This window comes from Anabrus simplex, chromosome 10 (genome assembly GCF_040414725.1).
Source record: "Anabrus simplex isolate iqAnaSimp1 chromosome 10, ASM4041472v1, whole genome shotgun sequence".
NCBI lineage: Eukaryota > Metazoa > Arthropoda > Insecta > Orthoptera > Tettigoniidae > Anabrus > Anabrus simplex.
Genome location: NC_090274.1, coordinates 11,839,881 through 11,866,214, shown reverse-complemented (window position 1 = coordinate 11,866,214; position 26,334 = coordinate 11,839,881). Strand labels below are relative to the sequence as shown.

At 40.8% G+C, this 26,334-nt stretch overlaps 1 protein-coding gene across 2 annotated transcripts in view; it reads right to left on the bottom strand.

The window, feature by feature from the left end:
- Positions 1–26,334, bottom strand: part of Upf3 (UPF3 regulator of nonsense mediated mRNA decay) — a 41,939-nt gene that overhangs the window by 3,252 nt on the left and 12,353 nt on the right. The window contains exons 3-6 of one of the 2 annotated variants that reach the window (XM_067154850.2): positions 20,983–21,186; positions 13,756–13,931; positions 9,119–9,279; positions 2,210–3,386 (exon numbers count right to left, since the gene is read on the bottom strand). In XM_067154850.2, the coding sequence (XP_067010951.2) occupies positions 2,210–3,386; positions 9,119–9,279; positions 13,756–13,931; positions 20,983–21,186 (1,718 nt within the window). The remainder of the gene's footprint in view (positions 1–2,209; positions 3,387–9,118; positions 9,280–13,755; positions 13,932–20,982; positions 21,187–26,334) is intronic. The other variant, XM_067154851.2, reaches the window with a different exon arrangement.

The window sequence follows — 26,334 nt, the reverse complement described above, 5'->3', positions numbered from 1 at the left end:
TTGGTAAAGAATGTAGACATCTCTTTTATTTTCTTTAAAAATAGTTGGCAACCCTAAACACAAGAAACAAATTTATGGAACACTAGAACATATCTGAATACAGAAAAGGTTTTGTGGAAGTGCAGGGAGTAGCAGAGTGGCCAGAATGCATCAAGATTGGTTCAGAAAACATTTTCATCACAGTTATTACAGTGATGAACACAGAATTTTAATATTCAAATGGTTTCTTGCACTTCTTCTTAACATCAGATCAGATCAGTGACAAGTTTGTGCAAAATAAACAATTTTGTATGTACAGTGAGGAACAACTGAATTAGAGACAGGTGCGGTTTCAGCAAATTGGCACTGTGGTCGGCGCAGCAATGTAATAGTTTGACGTGGAACACGACAGACACCGTGTTATTGTTAAGGGTCAACAAAGACCAACTCGGATGGTAAGAGCGGATCGATGGGTCACAGAGCAACCGATTACTCGCCAATTCAATGCTGGATAACAGGGAAATGTGAGCAGCCTAACCATCCAGGACTACCTCCTCGCAATGAGGTACAGAAGCCACCATCCCACTTGAGTACCACTGCTCACAGCAAGTCACAAGGCACAAACAATGACATCGGCACAGGAACTCCGCCACTGAACTCTCAAAGCACAGAGAAAGATCGCTTGGACAAATGAGTCATCGTACCAGTTTTTACACACCGATGGCAGGGTACGAGGCACCATCAAGCAGTTGAGGCAATCGATCCTCTTGTCAGCAGGGTACAGTTCAGGCCGGAGATGGGGACTGTTCATCCAAGGCTCTTTTTATGTTTGAAAGCTACATAAGACGCTAACCACTGGCTTGATAGGCCTATCGTGGATCTTCGTGTAAGTGCACTAGAGGGTCAGTGCCTGATAAGTATTTCCTCACGTCAGTTACATCTACGGTTTACCCGCCAATTCTCGGGAGGCTGACTGCAGTGTTTGCCCACTGGGCGATGGTGATGAAGTTACAGAGGGGAGATGACAAACCACAAATCAGAATAAATTACACCAAACTGGACAGTGTTCCAATGTTTAAGTACTTCACCAAACTGGACAGTGTTCTAATGTTTAAGTACTTGGGTAGTATAGTATCAAAAGACAACCTTGCAAAATATGAGATGGACAGTCGAATTAGCAAGGCAACTCAATTTTACCAAGTAAGACAGCGGCTGTGGGATAAATAAGTATCATTGAAAGTTAAAATGACGTTATAAAAAATCATATTATACACCCATCCTCACGTATAGCTTGGAGACTACAAAGTTAACAAGACAACTCAAAACTCCAAGCTGCAGAAATGAATAGGAGACTCCCTATTACAGAGGATCCAGAAAGTAAGACTGAAGTGGTTTGACCATGTAAGCAGGATAAGTGCAAGCAGGACTGCAAGAAGAGAATATGAAAGATAAGTAAAAGGAAAAAGATCATGGGCAGACTCAGAGGAAAATGGACCTGGTGAAGAAAGATGTCGAGGAGAGAGGATGGTCAACGATGATGATGATGATGATGATGATGATGACGACGACGATGGGACTGATCATGTGGGATGATCATGTCTACAGATTTTTTCACCTCCAGTGCACTTCAGAAGACCTGTACATACAGAAAGGCAATGCACCATCCAGTCGCTCCCAAACTGTTGTTGATTGATTCGATGAACACTCCATGGACATGAGAATGCTTGCTTGATCACAAAAGTCACCCAACCTCAATTCAAACACATCTAGGATGCCGTGGAGAGAGATGTGAACAATCTCTATGTATTACAGGAGGCTGAACGTGGAACAGTGCAACTCCCCGCACTTCCGGAATCTTGTAGAGTCCTTGTCATGCCTCACTGCCATCATCGTAAGGGTGAAAGTGGGTGCACGCACAACTAATCAGGTATTTCTAATTTAATAGAATCTAACAATGTTCTTATAAAAGAAAAGATGTCATTCCCTTATTAATAAACTGTTCTCTTGTTCAAATATGTTCTAGTATTTTATAAATTTGTATCTTGTTTTCATAACCACACCTGAGCGATTGGAGTGGGATACTGGTGATGATGATATCTTGTTTTCAACTGACTGAAAACTTAATGGGTGTAAATTGGTGTAATTCAGGCAAAAATGAACAAAGCCAGAAAATTCAGCAAGGTCCTCTCTCCTTACCCTAGTGATACAACATAACAAGTGCAAAGCCAACCTTGTTCCTGATCCGTCGCTCGGCACGGGGATCCCGCTTGCGATCTGCATCCGTACCACCTCCGTTCTCGTCCGAACGGTTCGCCGAATCTCCTCTGTCTTTGTCCAAGCTGCTCGCCCCCTCCTTGGAATCGACAGAACCATTCCTGTCGAGTTTCTCCGCCTCGGCCTTGGACTTCCCGTCCACGTCGTGGTCCCCCGAGTCGAGAGATCCTCTCCGCTTGTGGACCACTTCACTGCAGGCCGTCTTCTCGAACTCTTGACTCTTGGACAGTTGTATGCTCTTCCTTGCCGCGTCTAAAGGAGCTTCACTGACAGACACCTCTGGGTCCAAGGAGCTTTGTCTCCTCGGCTTCACATCAAACTCGTTACTACTCCTTTTATCCACATCAGATTCCAGTGAACTTCTTCGCCTGGGTTTTGTATCTGAAGCAGCCTCAGTTGTACCATCACTCTTGGCAGAAGACATATCCTTTACATCACTAGAATCTACTGAATTTCTACGTTTCAGGACAAAGCCGGGGGGATCTTTAAGCTCCTCAGTCTTTTTGACATCCTCTTGAACTTCCATTTCCTCTTCTGTTTCCTCCATCTTCTTCTCATCAGTCGTCGCAGGAGCAGCTTTGTTCTTAGGTTTTGCTCCCAACAATTCCCACTTTTTATCTTCAGTTTCATCTTGACTTTGAACAGTCTTTGATACTTCTGTTTTCGATTCCTTCACGTGCTTGTTATCAGGTTTACTATGGATTTTATAGTCGTTTGACCTCCGCCTTGAATCTGAGTCCCCGTAACTATGGGAGTACTTCCTATCGCTACTGTAACTGTTCTTTCTACGGTCATAATCTTTATTATACCCTTGATTCCTATCCGATCTCTTCATATCCGAATCTCTGTAACCCTTTCTCGGTTCCCCGTCTCTAGAATGTCTGTCTCCGTACGTTTTCTTCTCTTCTACATCCTTCTTCCTTGAGTCACTGTCTTTCACATGGCCAGGCCTATCGAACTCCTGACTGCGTCTCGTGTCGCTCAGTTTATTAGGACCTTGATTTCTGTCCAGCCCAGGTTTCTTACGTTGCTCATCCAAAGCTTTCCGCTGCATGCGGCTGTCCATCTGCTTCTGACGGTCTTCACGATAGCTCTTTGGGCCGCTGTCTCCTCGTCCTTTGATGTCTCGCTGCCTGCAAATACATAAAACACAAACTTTTAGACAGGGTCAATAGCAACTGAAGATTTGAAATTTTGAAGGGGCTAAGTACAATATTAAAATAACAAATAAATAGAATTTGACACCTATAGGAAGTAAAAAAAAAAGAACAACTTCTTCTCCCTAACATTAATTTTGCTTTCTTGCAGATTTTCTGTAACTCCCGACAATGTCTGTGTGTGTGTTTTCTCTCCTTTATTGTTCTTCGAGTTGCCATCTTTCATGCGGTCAGGGCTATCGCGGTACTTTCTTTGCTACTTAATACGATCTTATGAGTCTTCAAGAGAGAGTTTCACTACACACATCTCACAGGGTGTCAAGCCAACATTTCTTTGGTTGCCCTCATGGTGTTTAGTCCTCAGGACATAAATCTAGTGTCATTCTCGCAACTGAAGAGCTGCTGCTACGCAGTATGTGACCATACCATTGTCGATTCTTTTGTAGTTTTGCAGGAATTGGGACCACACTAAACAATGCTGACTCAACATCCTCATTTCTCATGTGGTCAACTCGAGTGAGACGCAATGGCCTGTAAAGCATAATCATTTCCATGACATGCAACTGTTATGTGCGAATCTCTCTTTGCGACTGGCCAATAATCGGTTTCATACACTGCCACTAGACAGACGATAGTTCTAGAGTTTTGATTTCAGGTTCAGTGGAATCTCCCAATTGAAACGTACTCCTGTAACCTGGCATCAATTCATCCAGGCACTGCTGATTCTGTTTCAGATATCTCAGAGTGTGTTACCATCTGTGAATATAAGTGATCCCAGATATTTCAAATGAGAGGCTTTAACCCTTTCCCACGGGCTATCATTGACTCGCTGTCTGGCGAAACCTAGAGTAAGAATTTGCTTGTCAGGTATAGTTGTGGAGTACCTTCACTAAACAATTTATTCTGTAAAAACCATTTAAGATACTGGTTTCAAAGTTTTCAACAAGGGAAAATACTTAATTTAAAATGATACAATGAGATCACCTAATTACACGCAGTTCGGAATGATACATCAAGGAGCGTCAAACATGGTGCAAGTTAAAGTTAAATTGCTTGTTCTTAAAGTCAGTCTGAATTTCTCGACCTGATGTGGCTCTTATTTTCTTGGTAATGGCAGAGAACGCAGGACTTGACCCTGAATCTCCAAATGTATTTAATTTTTGGGATATGTCACATGAAGATACAGTAGAATCTCGATAATTCAAAATCGGTTAATTCAAATAAGCTCTCGTTCCCGGAAACATGAGATACAGTTTTGCATGTTATTTGAATTGTTTAATTCGAAATACGGATAATTCGTAATTCGAAGTACAATGTCGGCCCCATTACCGAAATTCAGACTTTTAATTCGAAATTGCCTTTACATTTTAAAACAATAGTATGTTACAGAGTAATTTCAACTTGAAATTTATCCATTCCGCGTAATAATAGAATGCGCTTCCGGAACGTGGAGGGGTAGCTTTCCGCACTTACACTCACTTCGGTGGGTCTACAGTGCGCTTCATGATTGCTAAGTTGAATGAAATCAGAATTCTTTTGTATTCAACCTTTTAAGGAACACCGTAATATCACGCAACAGGCAGTGTGCAGGAAAACAGAATCCGCGAACACTGGCGATGCCGACAGTTGACGAAAAAACGTGGCTCATATAATAAATTCGTTGGCACCGAACAATATTGTCATTGCCGGTGAAACTGCATTGCTTTATTTTAATGCGAGCCCAAACGGTCTTATGGTTTTAAAGGAGAAATTGCCAGCCGGGAAATTGTACAAGGGTGAGGGATGGGGGTCATAGTAGTGCGTTGCAATGCATATTGACACGAGATACTTTCTCCCCTCATCATAGGAAAGTTCGATAAGCTACAATGTTTTAAGGGCGTCGGGCACTTTCCATGCCAGTACAAAGCATCTAAAAATGCAAACAGTACAAAAATCCAAAAAATAATGCATTTGCACAGGGGAACCGGCATAATTTATCCTCGTCTTTGAATCGTGCGATTTTTTCTTTCATTGCGTGAGGTTATGTTTGTCAGTGATTTATCCAAGTGCATTATTTGAACACTGTAAATGCACCTTGTTGGGTACATTTTGGAAATAGTTTTTCCCATGGCATTTGAAAGGTTTAAACTGTGACTCGAGGTGATTGCATGTATTAATGGGTCTTAGAATACTTTGTGACGCGGCAAGTGTTTACATTTCTGAAGTACGAGAGAAGTGCCACGGCGGGAAATCGTACAAGGATAGAGTCATAGGAAAGTTTGATTTTAAGGGCATCGGGTACTTTCTGTGTAAATACAAGGCATCTAAAATGCATACAGCATAGTAATCCAATTAATAAAGCACTTGCACATGGGAGCCAGCATAGATTTCTCCTCGTCTTTGAATCGTGCTTTTTTTTTTCTTTCTTTCTTTCTTTCTTTCTTTCGTTGCGTGAGGTTATGTTCACCAGTGAGATATCCGAGTGCATTATTTGAATACTGTACATGCACCTTCTTGGATACATTTTGGAAATAGTTCTTTTTTCATGGCATTTGAAAGGTATAAACTGTGAATCAAGGTTAACTGCATGCCGTAACGGGCCTTATAACGCGGCAAGGGTAGGTACTTCTGAATTGCGAATTGGCGGTTAATTCGAAATTACGTAATTCGAAGTCCGATTTTTGAATCCCAACGACTTCGAATTAACGAGGTTTTACTGTATTGAGATAGCAAATCATACTGCCTCTTGGACATGCAAATTGTAAACTATTTTTCACTGAATGGGATTGGAAGATAAATTGATATTAGTTGGCATATTATGTAATTACAGGGAGGCCCATAGTCCAAAATAGAATTAACCAGAGGATTAAAACTGATAATTACTTTCTGTCCAAGTAGGCCTAATATTTTAACAGGAGACTGTACCTGAATGAGCATTTCCTGCCCTGTGCAATATACTGTATTTTCCTCAGGGTCATCTTCTGTCCCAACTGCCTCCCACACCATTTTTATTATCATATCTACAACTTCAAACTCACTACCACTGCATTCGTCAACATATTAATCTAATTTGTAACAAATATCCTCTTCAGTTAACTGGTTATGTGCAGCCATGTTGCTGCAATGTGTTTATTTTCAGTCAGCTATCTGTTATATCTAAGAAAACGTATTAAAAAAGACACTTTATTTTAGCATTCTGTGCATGTCAGTTATATCTAGGAACCGTAGGAAATTTACTAGTTCCAAGAAGCATGTTCAGCAGAAAGATGGTAGAGGAAGTCGGTTTGAAAGTCGAGTACGCTCTACTATGCAACCCATGGCAAAGAGTTAACCCACTGGCGCAGAGTCGTGGAACCGTTCCGTGCTCTGCTCCTACTGACGTGAGGCAGTGCCGTGGAACTGTTTCGTGTTCACGCATTATGATCAATTTAACCAATCCACAACAGATGGAGATAGTTGTGACACCGTATATATGTGAGTGACATCTCTTTTCATATTCTTTGAATACATATATCTATAATCGATAATAGTTTGGTGTCATTTGATATTTTCAAGTGGTTCAACTTTGACACAAGTAAACGAACATGGCAGCTTGTCAGCGGCTGAAAGAAAAATAAATCAAATCTTTGCTTGAAAGTGACGATAATTATAATTTTTTCGATGAAAGTAACAGTGAAGTGAGTACTATCAGTTCTAGTTCTGATGATGCCATAAATGAAGAGGAGGAGAAGGAGCAAAGAGAAGGTAAATAGTATGTACATGTGCCAACGGACTTGATATGGGTGCAGGACGAAATTCTGCAGTTCGTGGAGTGAATGCTAATGTGTTACCGAGGCTAGGAAATAATCCTACTTTAGTGACGTTGTATCAGAATATTTTTTTTTTTTTGCTAGGGGCTTTACGTTGCACCGACACAGATAGGTCTTATGGTGACGATGGGATAGGAAATGACTAGGAGTTGGAAGGAAGCGGCCGTGGCCTGGTGTGAAAATGGGAAACCACGGAAAACCATTTTCAGGGCTGCCGATAGTGGGATTCAAACCTACTATCTCCCGGATGCAAGCTCACAGCCGCGCGCCTCTACACGCAAGGCCAACTCGCCCGGTATCAGAATTTCTAGGTGATGAGGTTTCTTTTACATGGTCACCACAGAATCCAACGACAATTGGGTGATCATAACGGAAGTAGACTGAAATCGGACACATTATGATAAAATACAGAACATACAACCAAATGTAAGAGTCATATATGAAACTTATTACATACCAATCCTGACCTATGGTTGCGAAACATGGACCATGAGAAACAAAGATGTTAGTAGAATCCAGGCAGCAGAAATGAAATTTGTCCGTAGCATGATCGGCAAAACATGGAGGGACAGAGTGCGTAATGAGGAAATCCGCAAGCAGGCTCAAGTTGTATGACTGCAGGACAAAATAACAGTGCAGCGACTGAGATGGTATGGACATATGCGACGCATGGGAGATAACAGATTACCAAAAAGACTGTACGATCTAAAACTTGAAGACAAAAGACCAAGAGGGCGACCAAGACTCAGGTACAAGGACATGGTGAAGATTGACATTCAACAGAGAGGACATACTTTGGAAAGCATTGAAGAAGGAGAGAAGTTCAGGGAGCACAACTGGTGGAGAAGCCTCGTTTGCCGACCCATCGCTTAAGATGGAACGACGTGGGATATGTATGTATGTACAGAACATTGCATGTTAAAACATATTTTCCAGTCTCTTTAGTTCATATTCATTTTCTTTTATTGTTTTGAAAGTTCTCTAATTATAATTTTTTTCACAGAAATGCAGAGAGAAATTTCCTTTAAAATAATTCCTGCTCCAGGGTATATTCATTGTGCCAACAATGTCTGCCTCAATGGGTTAAGAAGATCAATGTCGTTGATGTTAAATGACCCACCACTTTATACCCCAGACGCCAGGTACTCAGGTTTCCTGATGTTAAGTCACAGGCCACATTGGTCCACACATGTTTTCCAACATTAGACCAGAAGTAGCACATCTCGAACGGATTCACAGGTGACTTGATAATCTTCTTGGCCTGACAGAACTAAGACACAGAAACACAGATCACAGAAAATTGACAGAATGTTCACGGGTGTGAACTGGGAGTATCTAAAATCCAGCGAAACAGTTGACAGAGCGTCAGTCCTTGTGAAGAATGGAAGCAACACAGTGGTCACTTGCAGTTCCCAAGTTCATATTCCAGAAGGCTCTGACCTCCCTTGCAAGACTTGGTCATCATAAAACAAGCTGACTTGCATAGTTGCTTTGTAAATGACTGAGGAACATATCCTCACTGAACATTTGCTCTACTCCTACGAGAGATAACAAGCAGATTCTGTGAAGGTTTTATCGTCCCTAATCAAGTGGCTGAGTGGACTTGAAGTTGTGATTAAAGATTTTTTCTTTTGGCAAAGGTACTGGCACCTTACTGCTGTGTATCTTGTCAATTGTTCAAGTTTTAGTCTTGTAGGCAATACGCTAGAGAAAAGGTTGGGATAAATTGGGAAATCTTGTCAGATGAACAAAGATGGCATGAGGAGGAGATTGAGACTTTATAAGAATTAAATGGCAGCCCCACGTCCATACACAGAAGTGTAAAAGAAGAACCCTGAAAGCAACATGAATGTGTGAAGAAAATCATGTACTTAATCCAGGTTAGATGATGTGCTGTTGGCCTGGGGCTATAAAACGCACCTGTTATCTTGCATCTGTCGAGCATCCTTTTTATCCTTATCCCGATTCCTCTGGCGTTCGTCCTCTCTCTTCCTCAAACTCGACTGCGGCCGATCACGATCTCTATCCTTGCTACCTCTGCCTGCATCGTCCTTGTCATCGTGGTCAGGGTTACGTAACACCTAAAATGGACAGAGTGAACAAAATGTAATCACTAGAAGAAGTTATCAACCACTGTACAAGGGGAATCTTACAGCTACCAACAGTTTACCTGGGACAATGAATGATAACATGAAATGAGAGGGATTTAGTTCAAAACTGAGCCCTATCTTCTAATGCAGAGACCTGGAACCTAGATGCTTCGGTGATCTATTGAGAAGTTCCCTCATTTTCAAATGATCTACCCTTTGAACACTTGCAATCCAATATATTTTTTTGAGAAGTCACTTAATATAACAGTAATTAAGTTCTGCATATGGAAATAAATTATTTTGTAAACAGTTCCAAAAATATAAATGTAATCTGAAAGGTTATCAAACCCCTATTCTATGCTTCAGAGATGCTACTGGAAAGCTAGGACTGAACAATACGGAAAATTGCAACATTTTGGCTCAGTACTTTAACAAGTTGCTCAACTGTGTTGAGCCAATGCAAAGACTATCCATCTCCCCTCCTATTTAAGGTTTGTTGAATTCTCAGCCACCTTGTAAGATGGAAATTAAGCAGATAATAGACAGTCTGAAAGATAATAAAGCAGCTGGGGAAGATTCCATTGTGGCGGAACTATTGAAGCTGGAGAATGAGGATACTCTGGACATATTAGTCTGTCTCTTTTAGGAGATTTGGAAAACGGGTACTATACCAATTGAATGGCAGTCACCGCTAATCCTTCCTCTCCATAAAAAAGGAGGCAAGAAGAACGTTGACAATTACGGAGGTTTATCGATAGTGCCTCTTCCTTACAAGATTCTTTCTAAAGCACTCTTTACAGAATAGACGTTCATCTTGATAAGCTGATTGGTGAATACAGGCTGGTTTCTGAAAGGGCCGTTCCTGTCCAGAACAAATTCTCAATCTGAAGAACATCATCAAACACAAGATAACTGTGAGGTTTGAATATGTGGTCGAATTCAGAAAAGCATACGACTCGATTGACTAACAGTCATTACTGAATGTTCTGGAAGAGTTTGGGGTGGATGCTACATCCAGAAACTTGATTAAGCAGACTCTCACCAACAAAATATCAAAGGTAAACTTCCAGACTGAGATCTCAGAGCCCTTCAAGATAAAGACTGCAGTCAGACAAGGGCATGGACTTTCTCCACTTCTTTTCAATTGTATCTTGGAAAACGTAATCCGAGAATGGAGAAATTCACTGAACAAAGAAGAAGGAAACAAAGATCAGTTTCGATTAGGCCCCAAACACAAAGGAGTGTATGTTGACTGTCTGGCTTTTGAGGACGACTTAGCCATGTTTGCCAACAACATCTGGTGAAGTAATCAAATCAAAGAGAAAGTGCTAGAACAAAAAACGACCAATATCCACACCTGAAAATTAGAGCGAGCATTCCAATTGACTAAAAACATCTATAATAATAAGATGCTGAGTTGTGGAGTCAAATTAAGACATTACACCACTGTTGTTAGACCAGAAGGCTTATATGCTTACGAGACCCTGTGCATGAATCAAAAAGGACTAGCTGATCAACTACTAAAGAGAATGCAGGCTACTATGGAAGATCTTGGGCAACAGATGGGTTGACGGGCAGGTTCGACTGAATCCAATAAAGAAGTATACAGCAAGATGAAACCGATGACAACAGCAATTAGAAAGAGAAGATTGCTGTTTTATGGGAACATCTTCTGTATGAATAATGACCGGCTCACAAAGAAAATACGGAATTTTCTAAAACCAAAGGCATCTAAGTTGAGATGGTTCCAAGAGTGTGAGAAAGATCTGAGAGAGGTGGGCATTAAGGAGGATAAAATCAATGACAGGAATAGTTTCAGAAGGATGGTGAAAAGCTATCAGGGTTTTATGGTGGAGAGGCCCTTTACAAGAGGAGCGGAAGAAAGCGCTGATCGATGGACTCAAGAGATACTGGCAGGATGTCAAAGCTGGCAGACGAACAAGACATAGACACTGAAAATGAGATTGGTTGTTAACACACAATCCATAGAGGCTCAATTCGAAACATGTGAAACATGGCAGAAACTTTCCTCAACAATGGCCGTTAGCACACAGTCGAGTGTTCATCAGTAACCTAGACCTGTACTTACTTTTAATTATTAAATTCAAACTTGAAACTAAGGATTCACAAAGGAACACTGAAGCAAACAAGGCCTTCAAATGATGTACAATGTTAGTTGGTACGGAAACATAACTTGTGGAATCACACATCAATATTTCTTAGGTTTTACAACAAGTTCCTCTCACAGAATGAATAAACCTGACAGTACAGCCTCACTCCATCATATGCGTGCGACGGAAATAAGATTTTCAGTCTTGCAGAACCTGCTCATACACGATCAAATGAAAGCCAAAAAGCGAAATAAACTTCTCGTAGCATGTGTGTGGGAGTTTCAATCTTTTCTGGAAATCTATTCAGATGTTATACGGGGATCGTTTCATAAGTCATGACAACTGTGTTATATCTTCCAAACGTTCTCTATCCCAATCGTCTGTCACAAGGGGGCCTTCAGTTAACAGTCATCTTCATTGTTACAGTATTCCGGAATATCATCATCACGATCATCATCATCATCATCATCATCATCATCATGAGCAGTTTCCAACCACAAGCTGGGTCTGCTTGGAACATAAGCCTCTCCATGTGATTTATTCAGGTAAAAATTTCCAACTATTCAATACAGTAATCAGAATGAAATTTATAACCCTTAATAAGCCCCTCCATCCAGCACTTCTCTTCTCCCACTGTTGCCCAGTTCCCTCCTCTTGCCTCGATCCTCTCCTTTACACCTTTCAGCCATGTGTTCCTCGGTCTTCCTCTAGGTCTCCTTCTATTCTAACATCTCTCTTAACATGTCCATACCACTGCAGCCTTGATTTTTCTATCTTTTCCTGTAGGGCTACCTCATTTACCATTTCCCAAACTCTCTCATTTCCTACTCCATCTATTCTTGTTAAACCTACTCGACACCTTTGAAACACATTTCCACTACTTGTATTCTACTTTTATCCCTCTCTTTCATCACCCACGTTTCTGATCGATATGTCAAAATTAGCACATAATAAGTGTTGTAAAAAATTCTTTTACATCTCTGTAATTCAGCCCTGTTTCATTTCAATCCTCCCACACTCTTAAATAATCCTTTTGCACGCCTTCTTATTTCATTGATTTCCATCCTGTTTCCTCCATTTTCTTCAATTTAAAGCTTTCAGCTCTTCTCAACTGCTCCCTTCCTAATGTCATACCATTGGGGCAGATATCCAGGCATTCTTGAAAAAAAATCAGCTTTCACAAATTCCAAGTTCTTTCTATCAACTTAATGTTAACGAAGTGGCAGAAACACATCAATTAAAAGTCCACCTTCGTCAATGCACAAATGTTAATTAGGAACACTATTAGTGATACATGTTTCGGTTTTTTATGATATGCCGCAGTGTGACCTTCAAGATCAATTCCTTTTTATAGACGTTTAATGTGGTGTTTTCTCTAGATTCTGTTCTACAAACTTTATTGATGTTCGAGACTGAAGAAGGCCCAAAGGGCCGAAACATGTATCACTAATAGTGTTTCTAATTAACATTTGTGTAAAGACTAAGGTGGACTTTTAATTTACATATTTCTGTACAGTAAAGTCAATAGGGATCGATTATGAGATTCTTAAATTGCAACGAAGTGGCAAGCAAATGCATGGCTCAGAGGATGGTACCCTAGTCCACCTAATCGAGGGATCACTGGTTCAAGTCTCACTGTGTGACCAGTTTCTCTTCCTTCTCAAATTTCATTCTATGTATATTCTAGGCAAGGATATTATTTTGTTATGATTCAAAAGATGGGTATAAAAATTTTTAAAAATTTGGTGGCACCGTTAATTCACAATACAGTATTAATGTTATAACATGCTAGCATTTAGTTTCTCCTTTCATATGGAAAAATATAAATATGTTCCATATCCTGCCTGATGTTTTCCATAAAAGAAAAAAAGAAACATCATGAAACAGGACTTGAACTAGCAAACCCTTAGCTGCTACACACTGAGCCATGCGTTCGCTTGACACTTCATTAACATTTACCAGTTGATAAGAGGCACCCGGTATTTGTAAAAGAATGCCTGGATACCTGGCCCAATGACTTTGGGACATTCACATTCCAGCAGTCAGCTTCACGTACTATTGAGTATGAAGAAAACCCATGACCTGAGTAGCAGAAAGCCCCTTATTGTACGAAGAAGTATGGGATTGGTAGGTGGTAACAAGTACTAGCAAAAGAAAGGCTTCAAAAGGGAAAGAGCTGCGAAAGATTCCCTTTCCTAGGCCTTGCAAATCTAATCCTGTCAAAATAGGAAGAGAAGTAAAGTTGACCAAGGGAGGTCAGATAGGAAAGAGGAACATCCCATCGTTGCTCCTCTCCACCTCACAAGCTGTGAGGTCTTGAGGAGCCGAGAGGCGTCACACTCAACACGGGCCCCACCTTCATTACCGAGTCTCCTTCTTTACGCCGTCGCCGCTCCTCTTCCTTAATCCGCTTGCGCTCCAGCTCCTTTCTTCTCCGTTCCTCCCTCTTTTCGTCCCGTATCCTCTGCCGCTCGGCCCGCCGCTGCTTCAGGAATTCTAAGAGAGGAGTCGTCACCTCCTTCTTGGATGAATCTGCATAGAAACAAGCATAGCTATGATAAATACGAAATAAAAAATATAAAAATAAACATCATAACATCAGAAAGGGCAACGGAACCTTAGTGCGAGAAGAAGATGAAATCAAGAGTGAATTTAAGACCTTTTTCAATAAGCTTTTAAATGGAGTGACAGGTGCTACATTAGACAGGGAGGAGCCATATAGTAGCAATGAGTCCAATAGAAGCACAGAATCACCAATTACATGGCTGGAAAGCACGATGAAAAAGAAAGCAGTTGAATGTCGATATGTTGTGAGCAGCAGTAACACCCAGTGGTTATATAGACTCCTCAATACAGCATGGCAGGATAACATTATCCCAGAGGTCTGGACAAAGGGAGTAATTATACCCCTTTTCGAGAAGGGAAATGTGCCAGCTACTGTGACATTACGTTGCTACTCTCTCACCGCATAAAACTGCTCGAAAAAATTATACAGAGTAGATTAAGAAGAATTGTATAACCTTTATTGGAAGAGGAACAATATGGTTTTAGATCCAGAAGAACACTTAAAAACCTTATCCTTACGGTCAGGATGTTAACAGAGAAGCACTAGGAAAAACGAAAACCACTATTTCTACTACTCCTAGATATCAAAAAGGCTTGTAAAAGCATACTACAGGAGCATATCTGGGAATGCCTAAAAGAGCTGAAGACAGCCTTATTGCAAAAGAGAAGATGCTGTATAGCAAAACTAGAAGTTATGTGCAATTGGGGTGTGGGCTGCCCAAATAGTTTGAAACAAAGAAAGCAGTACAGCAAAGCAGTGTTCTGTCACAACCTCCTCTTTATCACCATGATGGATGCCATATTAAGGCAAAGGGCATCAGGTTGCAGTCAACGTGGTGATCTGATGTGAAACCGAAAAGAATGTGGAGGAAAGGCTGCGGAGGTGGAGACGACAGTTTGGATGATATGACTTAAACATGAGCAAGGCTTCCTTTTTTTTAACTCCACACTGCACCGATACAGATAGGTCTTATGGCGACAATGGGATAGGAAGGGGCTAGGAGTATGAAGGAAGCGGCCGTGACCTTAATTAAAGTACAGCCCACGCACCTACCTGGTGTGAAAATGGGAAACCACAGAAAACCATCTTCAGGGCTGCCGACAGTGGGGTTTGAACCCACTATCTCCCGAATGCAAGCTGATAGCTAGGTGAACCACGCCACGTGGCTACTTGCAAGGATAAGACGGTCAAAAGGGAGATGACGAACCACAAATCATACCAAACTGCACCAAACTGGACAGTGTTCCAAAGTTTAAGTACTTGGGTAGTATAGTATCAAAGACATCATCATCATCATCATCATCATCATCATCATCATCATCATCATCATCATCATTGTAAAGTTCCAGTTTCCCGGGAACCTCTTCCACTTCTTCCTATCCATATCTAACTTGTCATGGAGAACATCATACACTGTCCATCCTCTGGTAACTAGATCAACCTTGATCATGTCCATTCATCGAGTTTTAGGTTTTTCTGCAAGTCTTTTCCCCTCCAGCTGTCCTTCAAAAATTATTCTGGCTGTTCTTGTAGGCTTCATCCTCATCACATGCCCGTATCACCAAAGTCTGGATGTGTTGATTCGGTCTAATAGGGATGTCTTTATTCTGGCTTCTTTCCTCACCTCCTCATTTCTTATCTTGTCCATCTTGGTCTTCTGGATAGATCTCTGATGCTTGCAGTCTTGATGAATCTCTTTTTGTGAGGGCGGACGCTTCAATACCGTAGGTCAATATTGGCATGAAATAGCTGTTAAATATCATCAGCTTGATTGCAAGTAACCAGCTTCATTTTCCGTATCAAATTCTAATCAGAGAGTTACAATAATTGAAAAAACGTGGAAGATTTTCAATTATTGTAACTCTCTATCATCAGCTTGGCCGGTTTTGGAATCATGTCATCCCATAAAAGTGTTCTTACTTGTTGGTAGAATTCTGATCCCTTTTGCACTCTGTTTGTAATTTCCTTTCTGACCATATTATCACTGGAGATTACATTTCCAAGGTAAGGAAAACTATCCACACACTCTACCTGGTGGTCTCCTAGTTTTACACTTGCTGGATGCCCTTCTCTGTTGACTGCCATCACCATTGTCTTGGTCTCGCTAATGTTGAGATTATATTCCTGGAACTGGGATTTCCATACTTTGAGTTATAGTATCAAAGACAATCTTGCAAAATATGAGGTGGACAACACAATTAGCAAGGCAACATAATTTTACCATCCAGTAAGACAACTGTTGTGGGATAAACAAGTACCACTGAAATCCAAGATGACATTATATAAATCATATTATAAACCCATCCTCACATATATGCTGGAAACTAAAATCTTAATGAGGCAAGACAACATAAAACTTCAAGCTGGAAGTTTCTATGCACCATGATGCAGAATACCAGAAAAGGCAAGATCGAGAACAAAAGAATCTGAGATGAGGTGGGAACAGGAGACACTCTCCTGCAAAATATCCAGAAAGCAAGCCTAAAGTGATATGGCCATGTAAAAAAGGATGAGTGCTAGCAGGACTGCAAGAAGAGAATATGAAAGATAAGTAAAAAAGGAAAAGACTAGTGGGCAGGCCCAGAGAAAAATGGGCTGATCTAGTAAAGAAGACATCGAGGAGAGAGGACAAGTTTGGGAGAAAGTTACGAGAGATGGGATGGACAAAGATTAAAGGGGATCGTATACCACACCCGGGCGACTGGAGTTGGTTGATGATCATGATGATATGATCTAGTAATATGTGTTAATCATGATGGTACATATTCCTCTGCTTGCCTTTTATATGGTAGCAACTCAGTGTAAGCACAATGGACTTTCATAACCTGTCACATCATGAGAACAAGAACATTCCAAAAATATGAAATACTCGCAGTCAGTAGTTATACATTAATCTGACAAATGATGGAGTTTAGGTCGGACCAAGCGATTAGGTACAGTAAAATGTGCTGTTAATGCTTAAAACCATGACACGGTGACTAAATCATGATACCGCAAAATAAAGGAGAATTGCACGCCAGATACAAACACATTGTACCATCTTTCCCTTAGATGAAATGTTTTTTTGGCTATCTGCGACACAGATATATCTTACAGTGACGATGGGATAGGAAAGGCCTAGGAAATGGAAGGAAGTGGCCGTGGCCTTAATTAAGGTACAGCCCCGGCATTTGCCTGGTGCGAAAATGGGAAACCACGAAAAACCATCTTCAGGGCTGCCGACAATGGGGCTCGAACCCACTATCTCCCGATTACTGGATACTGGCCGCACTTAAGCGACTGCAGCTATCGAGCTCGGTTTAGATGAAATGGGTACGTACCGGAGTGTTAATCAGTCCGTAGTAGGCTCGTATATATGTTTACTCATCCATAGCACTTTAGTTTTCAAACACAGGCTAGTTCTTGCCACATTCAACCATTAAAACAATGGTATGATATTTAAGATTGCTGTAGGGTATACACAACACACCGATGAACTTTCATCATGCTTCGTAAACCACAGCCGAACAGTATGTTGGCTATCGGCTTCAAGTGCCATTACTATGCTCACTGCTTATTTATTATATCTTGTTTGTTGTTAGCTCTCAGGACAAATTAATAGAAATTAGAGACATCACTATGCCTTTGACTGAGATTTTCTTTTAACCTTGCATAACTGTATCTGCCAACTTTACAAAACCAAAAATCAGGAGAAAGCAGGAGATACAATTGGTCAAAACTGCTTATTCTACATGTCTTTCACAATACAGTACTCTGATATATTGATAACACTTACTGTCTCAAAGCCCGACTGTTGCTATACGAGGCTACAAGGCTAAAGATTACACATCTCTATTCCCTCACAGGAAGTATGCGAGTGAGATGACCGGTCTCTGATAAGCCTTTCAAAAATAGTATGAACTCATGCTCCACATGTATGAATCAGTCATGCGCTTACATGCCACTACTTAGCAAATGCATAGATTAATATATTGCATCAAGCGCCTGCGCAATTATGCGAAGTGCAATGCTATTTGTATCAAATAACTAGCTGATGTACCCATGCTTTGCTACGGAATTCTCAGAAACACTGTCCTTATAGTTATCCAAACTAAAGTCAACATAGGTCATTACAATGACGTCAGTACGAACGTCGCGATTAAAAGCAATGCTGTTGTATGAAATATTCGATAAAATGAAAAACAGCACATTTTCTCACTTTTAACGAAAAGTACTACAGTTGATATAGATGTTGATTCCCATAGGGAACATGAAATATTTGTCCTGAATGAGTAAATTTATAATACGAATATAATGGTCCGTTATTGGACATTATAAATTTTCCAGCTAACTCATTCTTGGTTGCCTGCGTTTCGCCCTCATGTGCTAAGTTGGGCTCATCAGTTGGTCCTTAGCACACCCACCAAGACGCAAGGCCAGTGCATACCATGGAGGCCACTGCATAGGCTACTTGAAGCCACCAGCAGTGCCAATGCACTATGGGAGACTAGTCTTGGTAGGTGTGCTAAGGACCAACTGATGAGCCCAACTTAGCACATGAGGGCGAAACGCAGGCAACCAAGAATGAGTTAGCTGGAAAATTTATAATGTCCAATAACGGACCATTATATTGGTATTATAAGTACTACAGTGTCGAGCTAACAGTTCAAAGTTCCAGAGCTAGAATGACCAGGCCGCAGACAACCGTGAACACTCTTGTGTAATTATTCCGTTAAGTGTGCACACTGCTCATTCCAATCACTGCCTCAGAGTAAGGATCGAATAGCTGGAATATTATGATGATCCAGTGTGTTACGTACCAGTACTATCAGAAAATTTATGAACCAGAGGAATGGCATGCTAAAGAAGAGAGAGATCTCACTTCTCTAACTCCCCAGCTACATCCCGCCAATATTCAGGCAGGTTGTTATACTCAATACGCAGCAGTAATCCCATCTATCAGAGATAAATGGCAGCAGAATACACAAAGCACATCACAACAAACAATGGTCATTGCAATGTTATTGTTGATCAATTTTATGAGCTTTCTATATTGCAGGCCTTCATATTTAGTTTTCTTCCGATTCTGTGATATAAGAGCATCTAATGTAAAGTGAGTCGTCCTTCCTTTCACGACTCCCTCTTGTGCTATTATTCAAGCGATCGTTCCTTCATGACTTTTTTCTCGTTCTTATAATCATCTTCACTATTAAATCACCATCACCACCAATATTATTATAGTCGGTACGGTAAAACTGAATAAGACATGAATAATTGGAAATTGTATTCTCTATAACTTTTGTTATGTAGTACTTTTTGATATGACCAATAAGATAGGTAATTAAAAATTAATTTTGGCACCTTCCCCTAAACTACCAATTCGAACAGGGTGAATAAAATTATTTATAGCGTAGACTGTAGTTCCTTATTCCCCAAATTTACATACCAATTTTCATTAAATTCTGTTCACACATTTTCTCGTACCTCGGCGCTGATATGGACTTAGAAACAAAAATCCAAATTCACGAATATCTCTGTTATTGCAGCTGGTACGGTAAAAAATGTATAAGACATAAATTATAGGAAATTTATTAATATATAACTTTCATTATGCAGTATTTATCGACAGGGCCAATAATAACAAATATTTGAGAGTTAAGTTTTAGGCCTTCCCCTAAACTACCATTTCACTCCGCGAGAATAAAATTATTTATGGCCTAGATCAGGGCCTCTCAGGGTGCATGCGCTTGGTGCATGCACTGTGCACGGTGCAAAAGACGACTGCACTTGGTTGACCAGAGTGCAGCCCCCCACTCCTCGATTTGGAGCAATAGTGCTGTCTCTCTCTTTCCCCACGCCTGTCTCGCTCGCTCTCCCTGTTTCTCTCTTCCTCATTTGCTCCGTAGTGTTCCAAATCCGAGCCGAGTTGAGACGATTTGAGCCAAGCTTAACCGTGTAGCCCAGAGACGAAGCGTTGGTCCGAGTCGAGCCGAGCGGGAGCGATGCACAGTGCACGGAGCTCTTGCGCCTCCATTTGCACGTGTGAGATTTTGGGCGTTTGAGAGGCCCTGGCCTAGATTTTAGTGACTTATTCCCCAACTTTATATACCGATTTTCATTAAATTCTCTTCAGCCGTTTTCTCATGATGAGCAGACAGACAGACAGACAGACAGACAGACAGACAGACAGACAGACAGAAATTACGGAAAATTAAAACTTGCATTTCCCCTTGTTACTGTGGTCACGACTGGTATAGAAATATAATTCTTTATAAATTCTGAGCAATGTACACACAAAACTCTTATTTTATTTATACTGAGATAAATTAAAATTAGTCAGAATTGTCTCCAAACGTAAATGTCTACTAAAATCTCTAGAAAAGTCACTAGTCGTTGTCATTGAAATTCTGTCACTAAATTACTAAAAAAAACCACCTCCATATCTAGCGACTGGTCCCTAGAATTGACTAGACTGATGTGAACTGTGAACGAACACGAACATAGCACGCAAGGAGGAGAGAGTGATAATCGATATACACGTCGCGATATACAGGTTTCAATAAACATCGCACATTTGCGCACATTTCTCGCATTAATATATGTCGATATTTCGTTTGAAAGCGGCCAATAACCGAAGGACTTCCGGCCACTGGCATAAAAAAAGCTGAAATGGCGGGATTTGAAAATAAATGTTTGAAGTTCACCGAAAAATAAGCTAAAAATCGGGAGAAATAATAGAATAATCAGGAGGGAAAATTGGGAGTCTCCCGCCTAAATCCGCAAAGTTGGCAGGTATGCATAACTATAAGGAGTAATGACTCCAGCGGACAGGTGGTTCACTTGGAACATGTATACGACTTAAGATACAACAGAATGAAATAGAATAAGAAGGAGAATGGTTAATTGAGAAAGAAGATACATTAGATAGAAAGTCATACATAAGAAAATTTAGGAGAATTGGAGGAGTTCTAGAAAAAGTATTAACATTAAATTTTCACTATGAGACATGTAAAGGAGCAAGATAATTCGTTGACTTACTCTCAGTCGTGAGAGCGAGCAGGTGCTCAGCACTCGTCTGCTTCGCAGCATTAGCGTCCTTCTTCTCTCGGAGACTCTGCACAAACGCTATGTATGCAGGGTCGTCCTTCAGAGTTCCAGCTTTGGGATCTTTCTTACGGCCTGGCCTCTTCTTGGGCACTCGCTGAAATGGGGCAAACTCAACCACGGCAGGATACTCGTTGCCTGAAATAACAATCACAAGCTAAAATTCTTCGTTCTGTAAACCATACCTGCCAACTGAACAAAACCAAAAATCAGGAGATTTTGATATGAAAATCAGGAAAAATCAGGAGATACAATTGGTCACAAATGCTTATTCTACATGTCTTGGGCAATACATATTATATCATCCTAGCAAGCTCCATGCATCATGTTTTCAAGTTCACTGTACTTTCAGGGAAAATGAGAGGAATCTAAATCCACAAATATTTATGTCTCATATGTATTCGTATTCAGTGAGAACTAAATATACAACATCGGAAGAACATGTATGGTATGGTAGGCCTATCTTCCTTCCATGTTACTTATTTACAGAAGCTACTCCATCGGTAGAAAATTGATGTTGATTAAAAGAAGCACCAGGGGCAGATTTTGCCTGTCTGTGAAACCCTCTGTCAAAGGTTTGTAGAAAGCAGTTGCCCTGTAGCCTTGATTTTAATGTAAACAACGGAATACCATCTTCAGGGCAGCAGCCACCAGTGGGGTTCGGGCTCCCAACTGCAAGCTGACAGCAGCGTGCCCCTAACTGCATGGCATCAACTCACTTGGTCTGATTATTTAGCTTTGTACATATGGCGGCTTTCCCATAATCACACATTAAATTCAATAACAATTCTAATAACAATTAAGAACCCTGCCACAACTACAAAAAATACAGAAGTACTATGGTGGTGATATTATTATTATTATTATTATTATTAGAATAACCATTTTTAGGGTACGATAAATCAACATCGGTTACTTTTCTTTGCATTTAACTTTCTTCGTTTCCAAACTTCCTTCATTTTCTGAGAATGCTGTTTCTTTTCCTCTTGAGCCCATTTTCTTCCAATTGTTAATTTCTTTCTCTTCTGAAATCCTGCCTTTCATGTTACTTCTCTGAAACATGTTCTGTTTTCTGTTGTTTCTATTTTAATTCCAGCATTTTTCATATTCTTTTCAATTTCAATGAATTTCAATACTATGGTATATTATAATATTAAAACACTTAATGTCTCAAAACCTGACTGTTGCTATACAAGGCTAAAAATTACACATCTCTATTCCCTCACAGGAAGTTTGTGAGTGAGATGACTGGTCTCTGATAAGCCTTCCAAAAATAGTATGAACCGCATGCTCCACACGTGTGAATCAGTCATGCACTTAGATGCCATTACTTAGCAAATGCATAGATTAATATACTGCATCACGCGCCCACACTATTATGTGAAATGCAATGCTATTTATCAAGTAATAAATTAAAATTCCCTGGAATTGTCTCCAAATGGCTCCCAAAATCTTTAGAAAAGTCACTAGTCCCTATCTTTGAAATTCTGTCACTAAATTACTAAAAACTTTCTCAAAATCTAGCGCCTTGTCTCTAGAATTGACGAGGCTGAGGTGAACGAACACGAACCTGGCACAAGAGAACGAGAGATTGACAATCAATATAATACACGTTGCAAAATACATATTTCAATACACATCGCATATCCGCACGCATTTCTCGTATTAATAAACGTCGATATTTCATCTGAAATCAGCCAATGAGCGAAGAACTTCTGGCCATTGGTGTACAAAGTTGAAATGGCAGGATTTTAAAACAAATGTTTGAAGTTCACCAAAAAATAAGCTATATTCAGGAGAAATAATGGCATAATCGGGAGGTCGGAAAAACTGTCGAAAATCAGGAGACTGATACAGATGTAGATTCCCATAGGGAACTTGAAATATTATTCCTGAATGAATAAATTTATAATACCAATATTGTTCGCCTGTTATTGGACATTATAAATTTTCCAGCTAACTCATTCCTGGTTGCCAGCATTTTGCCCCAGTGTGCTAAGTTGGGCTCATCAGTTGGTAAATAGCTCACCCACCAAGACACATGGCTCTCGCCTAAATCGGAAAAGTTGGAAGGTATGTAAAAACATTACTCAGACAGGAAATATACTGTATATATATATATATATCCTCATTATAGAATGTTATGCCTCTCATCATTCAGTTTGTACGCCTGTGTTAATGACCCAAGCCGAAGCCGAACCAAGAGAGGGGGAAACAAGCAATAAATTTCATGGTTAGGCCTGTACTGATGGTGGAGAAGTAAGTATACACACAGTCAAATCACATTATTAAGACCACCTGATGCCTTTGCTGGCGAGATGTAGTGTTTACAGTGCACTGTGTCTTCCGGTATGGGCTATATCACGTTTGTTACTTTCATTGATCTGTCTCAGTCTCATCCTTGGCTTTGACAATATGAAAGTGACTGAGGTATGAGTGGTACTAGTAATACCATTGCTTATGCAGCCAGTCCGTTATGAAAGGTGTGAAAATATCGCTCATAGGGTCGGTTGGTGCATGCATTTCAGTGGGCTTGGCAGACTGATATGTAATAGCAACTTCTGGCTCAGTGAGGAAAGGAACGGGAAACTACCTCACTCCTCATTTCCCTAGTACGCCTCTTCAGTGACGCCTAGGCTATTTATGACAGCTGTTGGCGGAGCTCCAGGGGATCAAACCAGCCTTCGGGCTGAATACCCAACATACATACATAACCACCTGCTAGAAGTGCCATCTGTGCACAGCCCATGGCATGGGCTGGCTGTACAAATTACACTTCTAGCTGTCATGGATAAGGGCAGCGATTTAACCGAGTTACTAAAAGGTATGTTCATTGGCTTGGGCCAAAGAGGGCAGCATTTCGCAAACAGTGATGTGCAAGGGCCAATCAACAGGCTATAGGGGAACAGTTCACCATTCACACACATTTCTACCACAACAGTTCAGCGAAACATTCTGCGAATAGGGCTCCGGAGTACACGGAGGATGACTGCATCCGTGCTAACACAGGTGCATCTATGAAAACGACTCGAATTTGCTCGATAGTCCGGTGGCTGGATTGCTCCTGATTGGCAACGTGTGGCCTCCTCCTCCGAATCACATTACCAGCTGCAGGGAATGGATGGATATCAGCCTGTTCAGCGAAAAACTTCAGAGAACCAACACCTGCAACCATTGCTAGACAAACACAAAGCAGTCAGTACAGTGTTGTGGTCTGGTATTCTCCTGGTCCCATCATCCATGTGGAAGGTACCCTTGATCAATTTGGTTATGAATCCATCCTTGACGATCACGGACACCTGAACATGATATTTGTCTGTCTTTCCTCGGGAAGATGGGATTTTCTGGCACAATAAAGGTTTCATAGTTCTTCCTGACTCCCAAACATCCCCAATCTCAATCCAACTGAACATCTATAGGACCACCTCGATCGTCATGTTTACCGTCTGTCTTCTCCGCCACGTACCCTTCATTAGTTGTAGGACGCACTGCGGACAGCACGTTCCAACATACTCACCAAGACCTATTAGTAACTGAATGTGTCACTGCCATCAAGTCTAGCTGGTTACTCTGGGTACTAGCAGGTCATAATAATGCGATTTGACAGTGTATTTATAAAAATTTATAATTATGTTATACTTAATGATTTATAGTACAGAAGAAATTGAAAATTGGACCTGATGAATTGTGTCGTCGTAACTAAGATTTATGCTATCAATCGACTGAGGTGGAAAGTGATACAGAACAAAAAATTATTTCCTAGTAGCTTAACATTGCACTATCACAAAGAAGGTAAGGATAGCCCCAGCATTTGTCTGGTGTGAAAATGGGAAACCACGAATAACCACCTTCGGGGCTGCCGACGGTCGGATTCGAACCCACCATCTCCCGAACGCAAGATCACAGCACAGCGACCCTAACTGCAATAGTATGGACATGTTAAGAGAATGGGAGAAGAGAGGATACCAAGAAAGATGTTAGAAATGGAGTTGAAGGGAAGGAAGACTGAGGGACAGATGGCTGAAAAGTGTAAAGAAGAGCATTGAGGCAAGAGAAGGAACTGGATGACAGTAATAGGCAAGAAGAGGTGGATGGAGAGGCTTACGTTCCAAGCAGACCCAGCCTGTGGCTGGAAACTGCTCCAGATAATGAAATGAAATGGCGTATGGCTTTTAGTGCCGGGAGTGTCCGAGGACATGTTCGGCTCGCCAGGGGCAGGTCTTTCGATTTGACACCCGTAGGTGACCTGCGCGTCGTGATGAGGATGAAATGATGATGAAGACGACACCTACACCCATCCCCAGTGCCAGTGAAATTAACCAATGATGGTTAAAATTCCCGACCCTGCCGGGAATCGAACCCGGGACCCTTGTGACCAAAGGCCAGCACGCTAACCATTTAGCCATGGAGCCGGACGTGTATGTGGTGTCGCCAAGTGACAAATGTGACATCGTTGAAATACTAAGAAATACTCCAGATAATGATGATCATATTTATTTCTAATCCTGATATTAAAGTGCAAAACTAAACTAAATCTATATATTAACCGAGTTTACTAAAACAGCTTTGGTAAATTCGTCCGTACGTTCCACTGGACCGATTCGCTTCATTTTTGTTTTATTCTCTCCGGAATTACCTGCCGGTGAATCACAAGACATTGCTAGGCCTCTATGTTCAGCCAACTTTAAATAAAATCGTTAAATGATCACTCCAATAATTGCAGGCGCAGGCTTACCCTGACCTGCAACACATTCTGTACTTAACAGGTTACTAAGCGACTTACATTTTCATTAATATTCTGATATATGCAATTTTTATCCTAAGTAATGTCATTGCATGCAGCCATGTTTGATTACTATCTGTCAAGCCAGACAGTATACACTTCCTCTGATCATGGAAGAATACTATTCCCTGCAACATACTCTTTGATTCTCTAATTTTTCCCGGCTTCCAGTGACCAATGTTAACCATTTAGAATGAAGCCAAACACTGGCCAAGAAGGTGAAAACAGACAAAAATATTCAAAAATCAAAAATATTCAACAGATGGCAGAGCGTTCCTAACAACCTACATGCTGCTAAGAGACATAAGTCTAAGTACAAACACATCCCATGATGACATACGCCTTAGACATTATCTGGGAACACGTATCGAAGGATAACCTAGCTACACTAGAAAGAGTGAAGGTCATCTATCTTAAAAAAGTTCTCTGCCTGGCAAAAAACACTTATTCGAGACTAACCTATGAGCTCACAAGACAACCGTTCTGTACAGAAGAACTGCGAT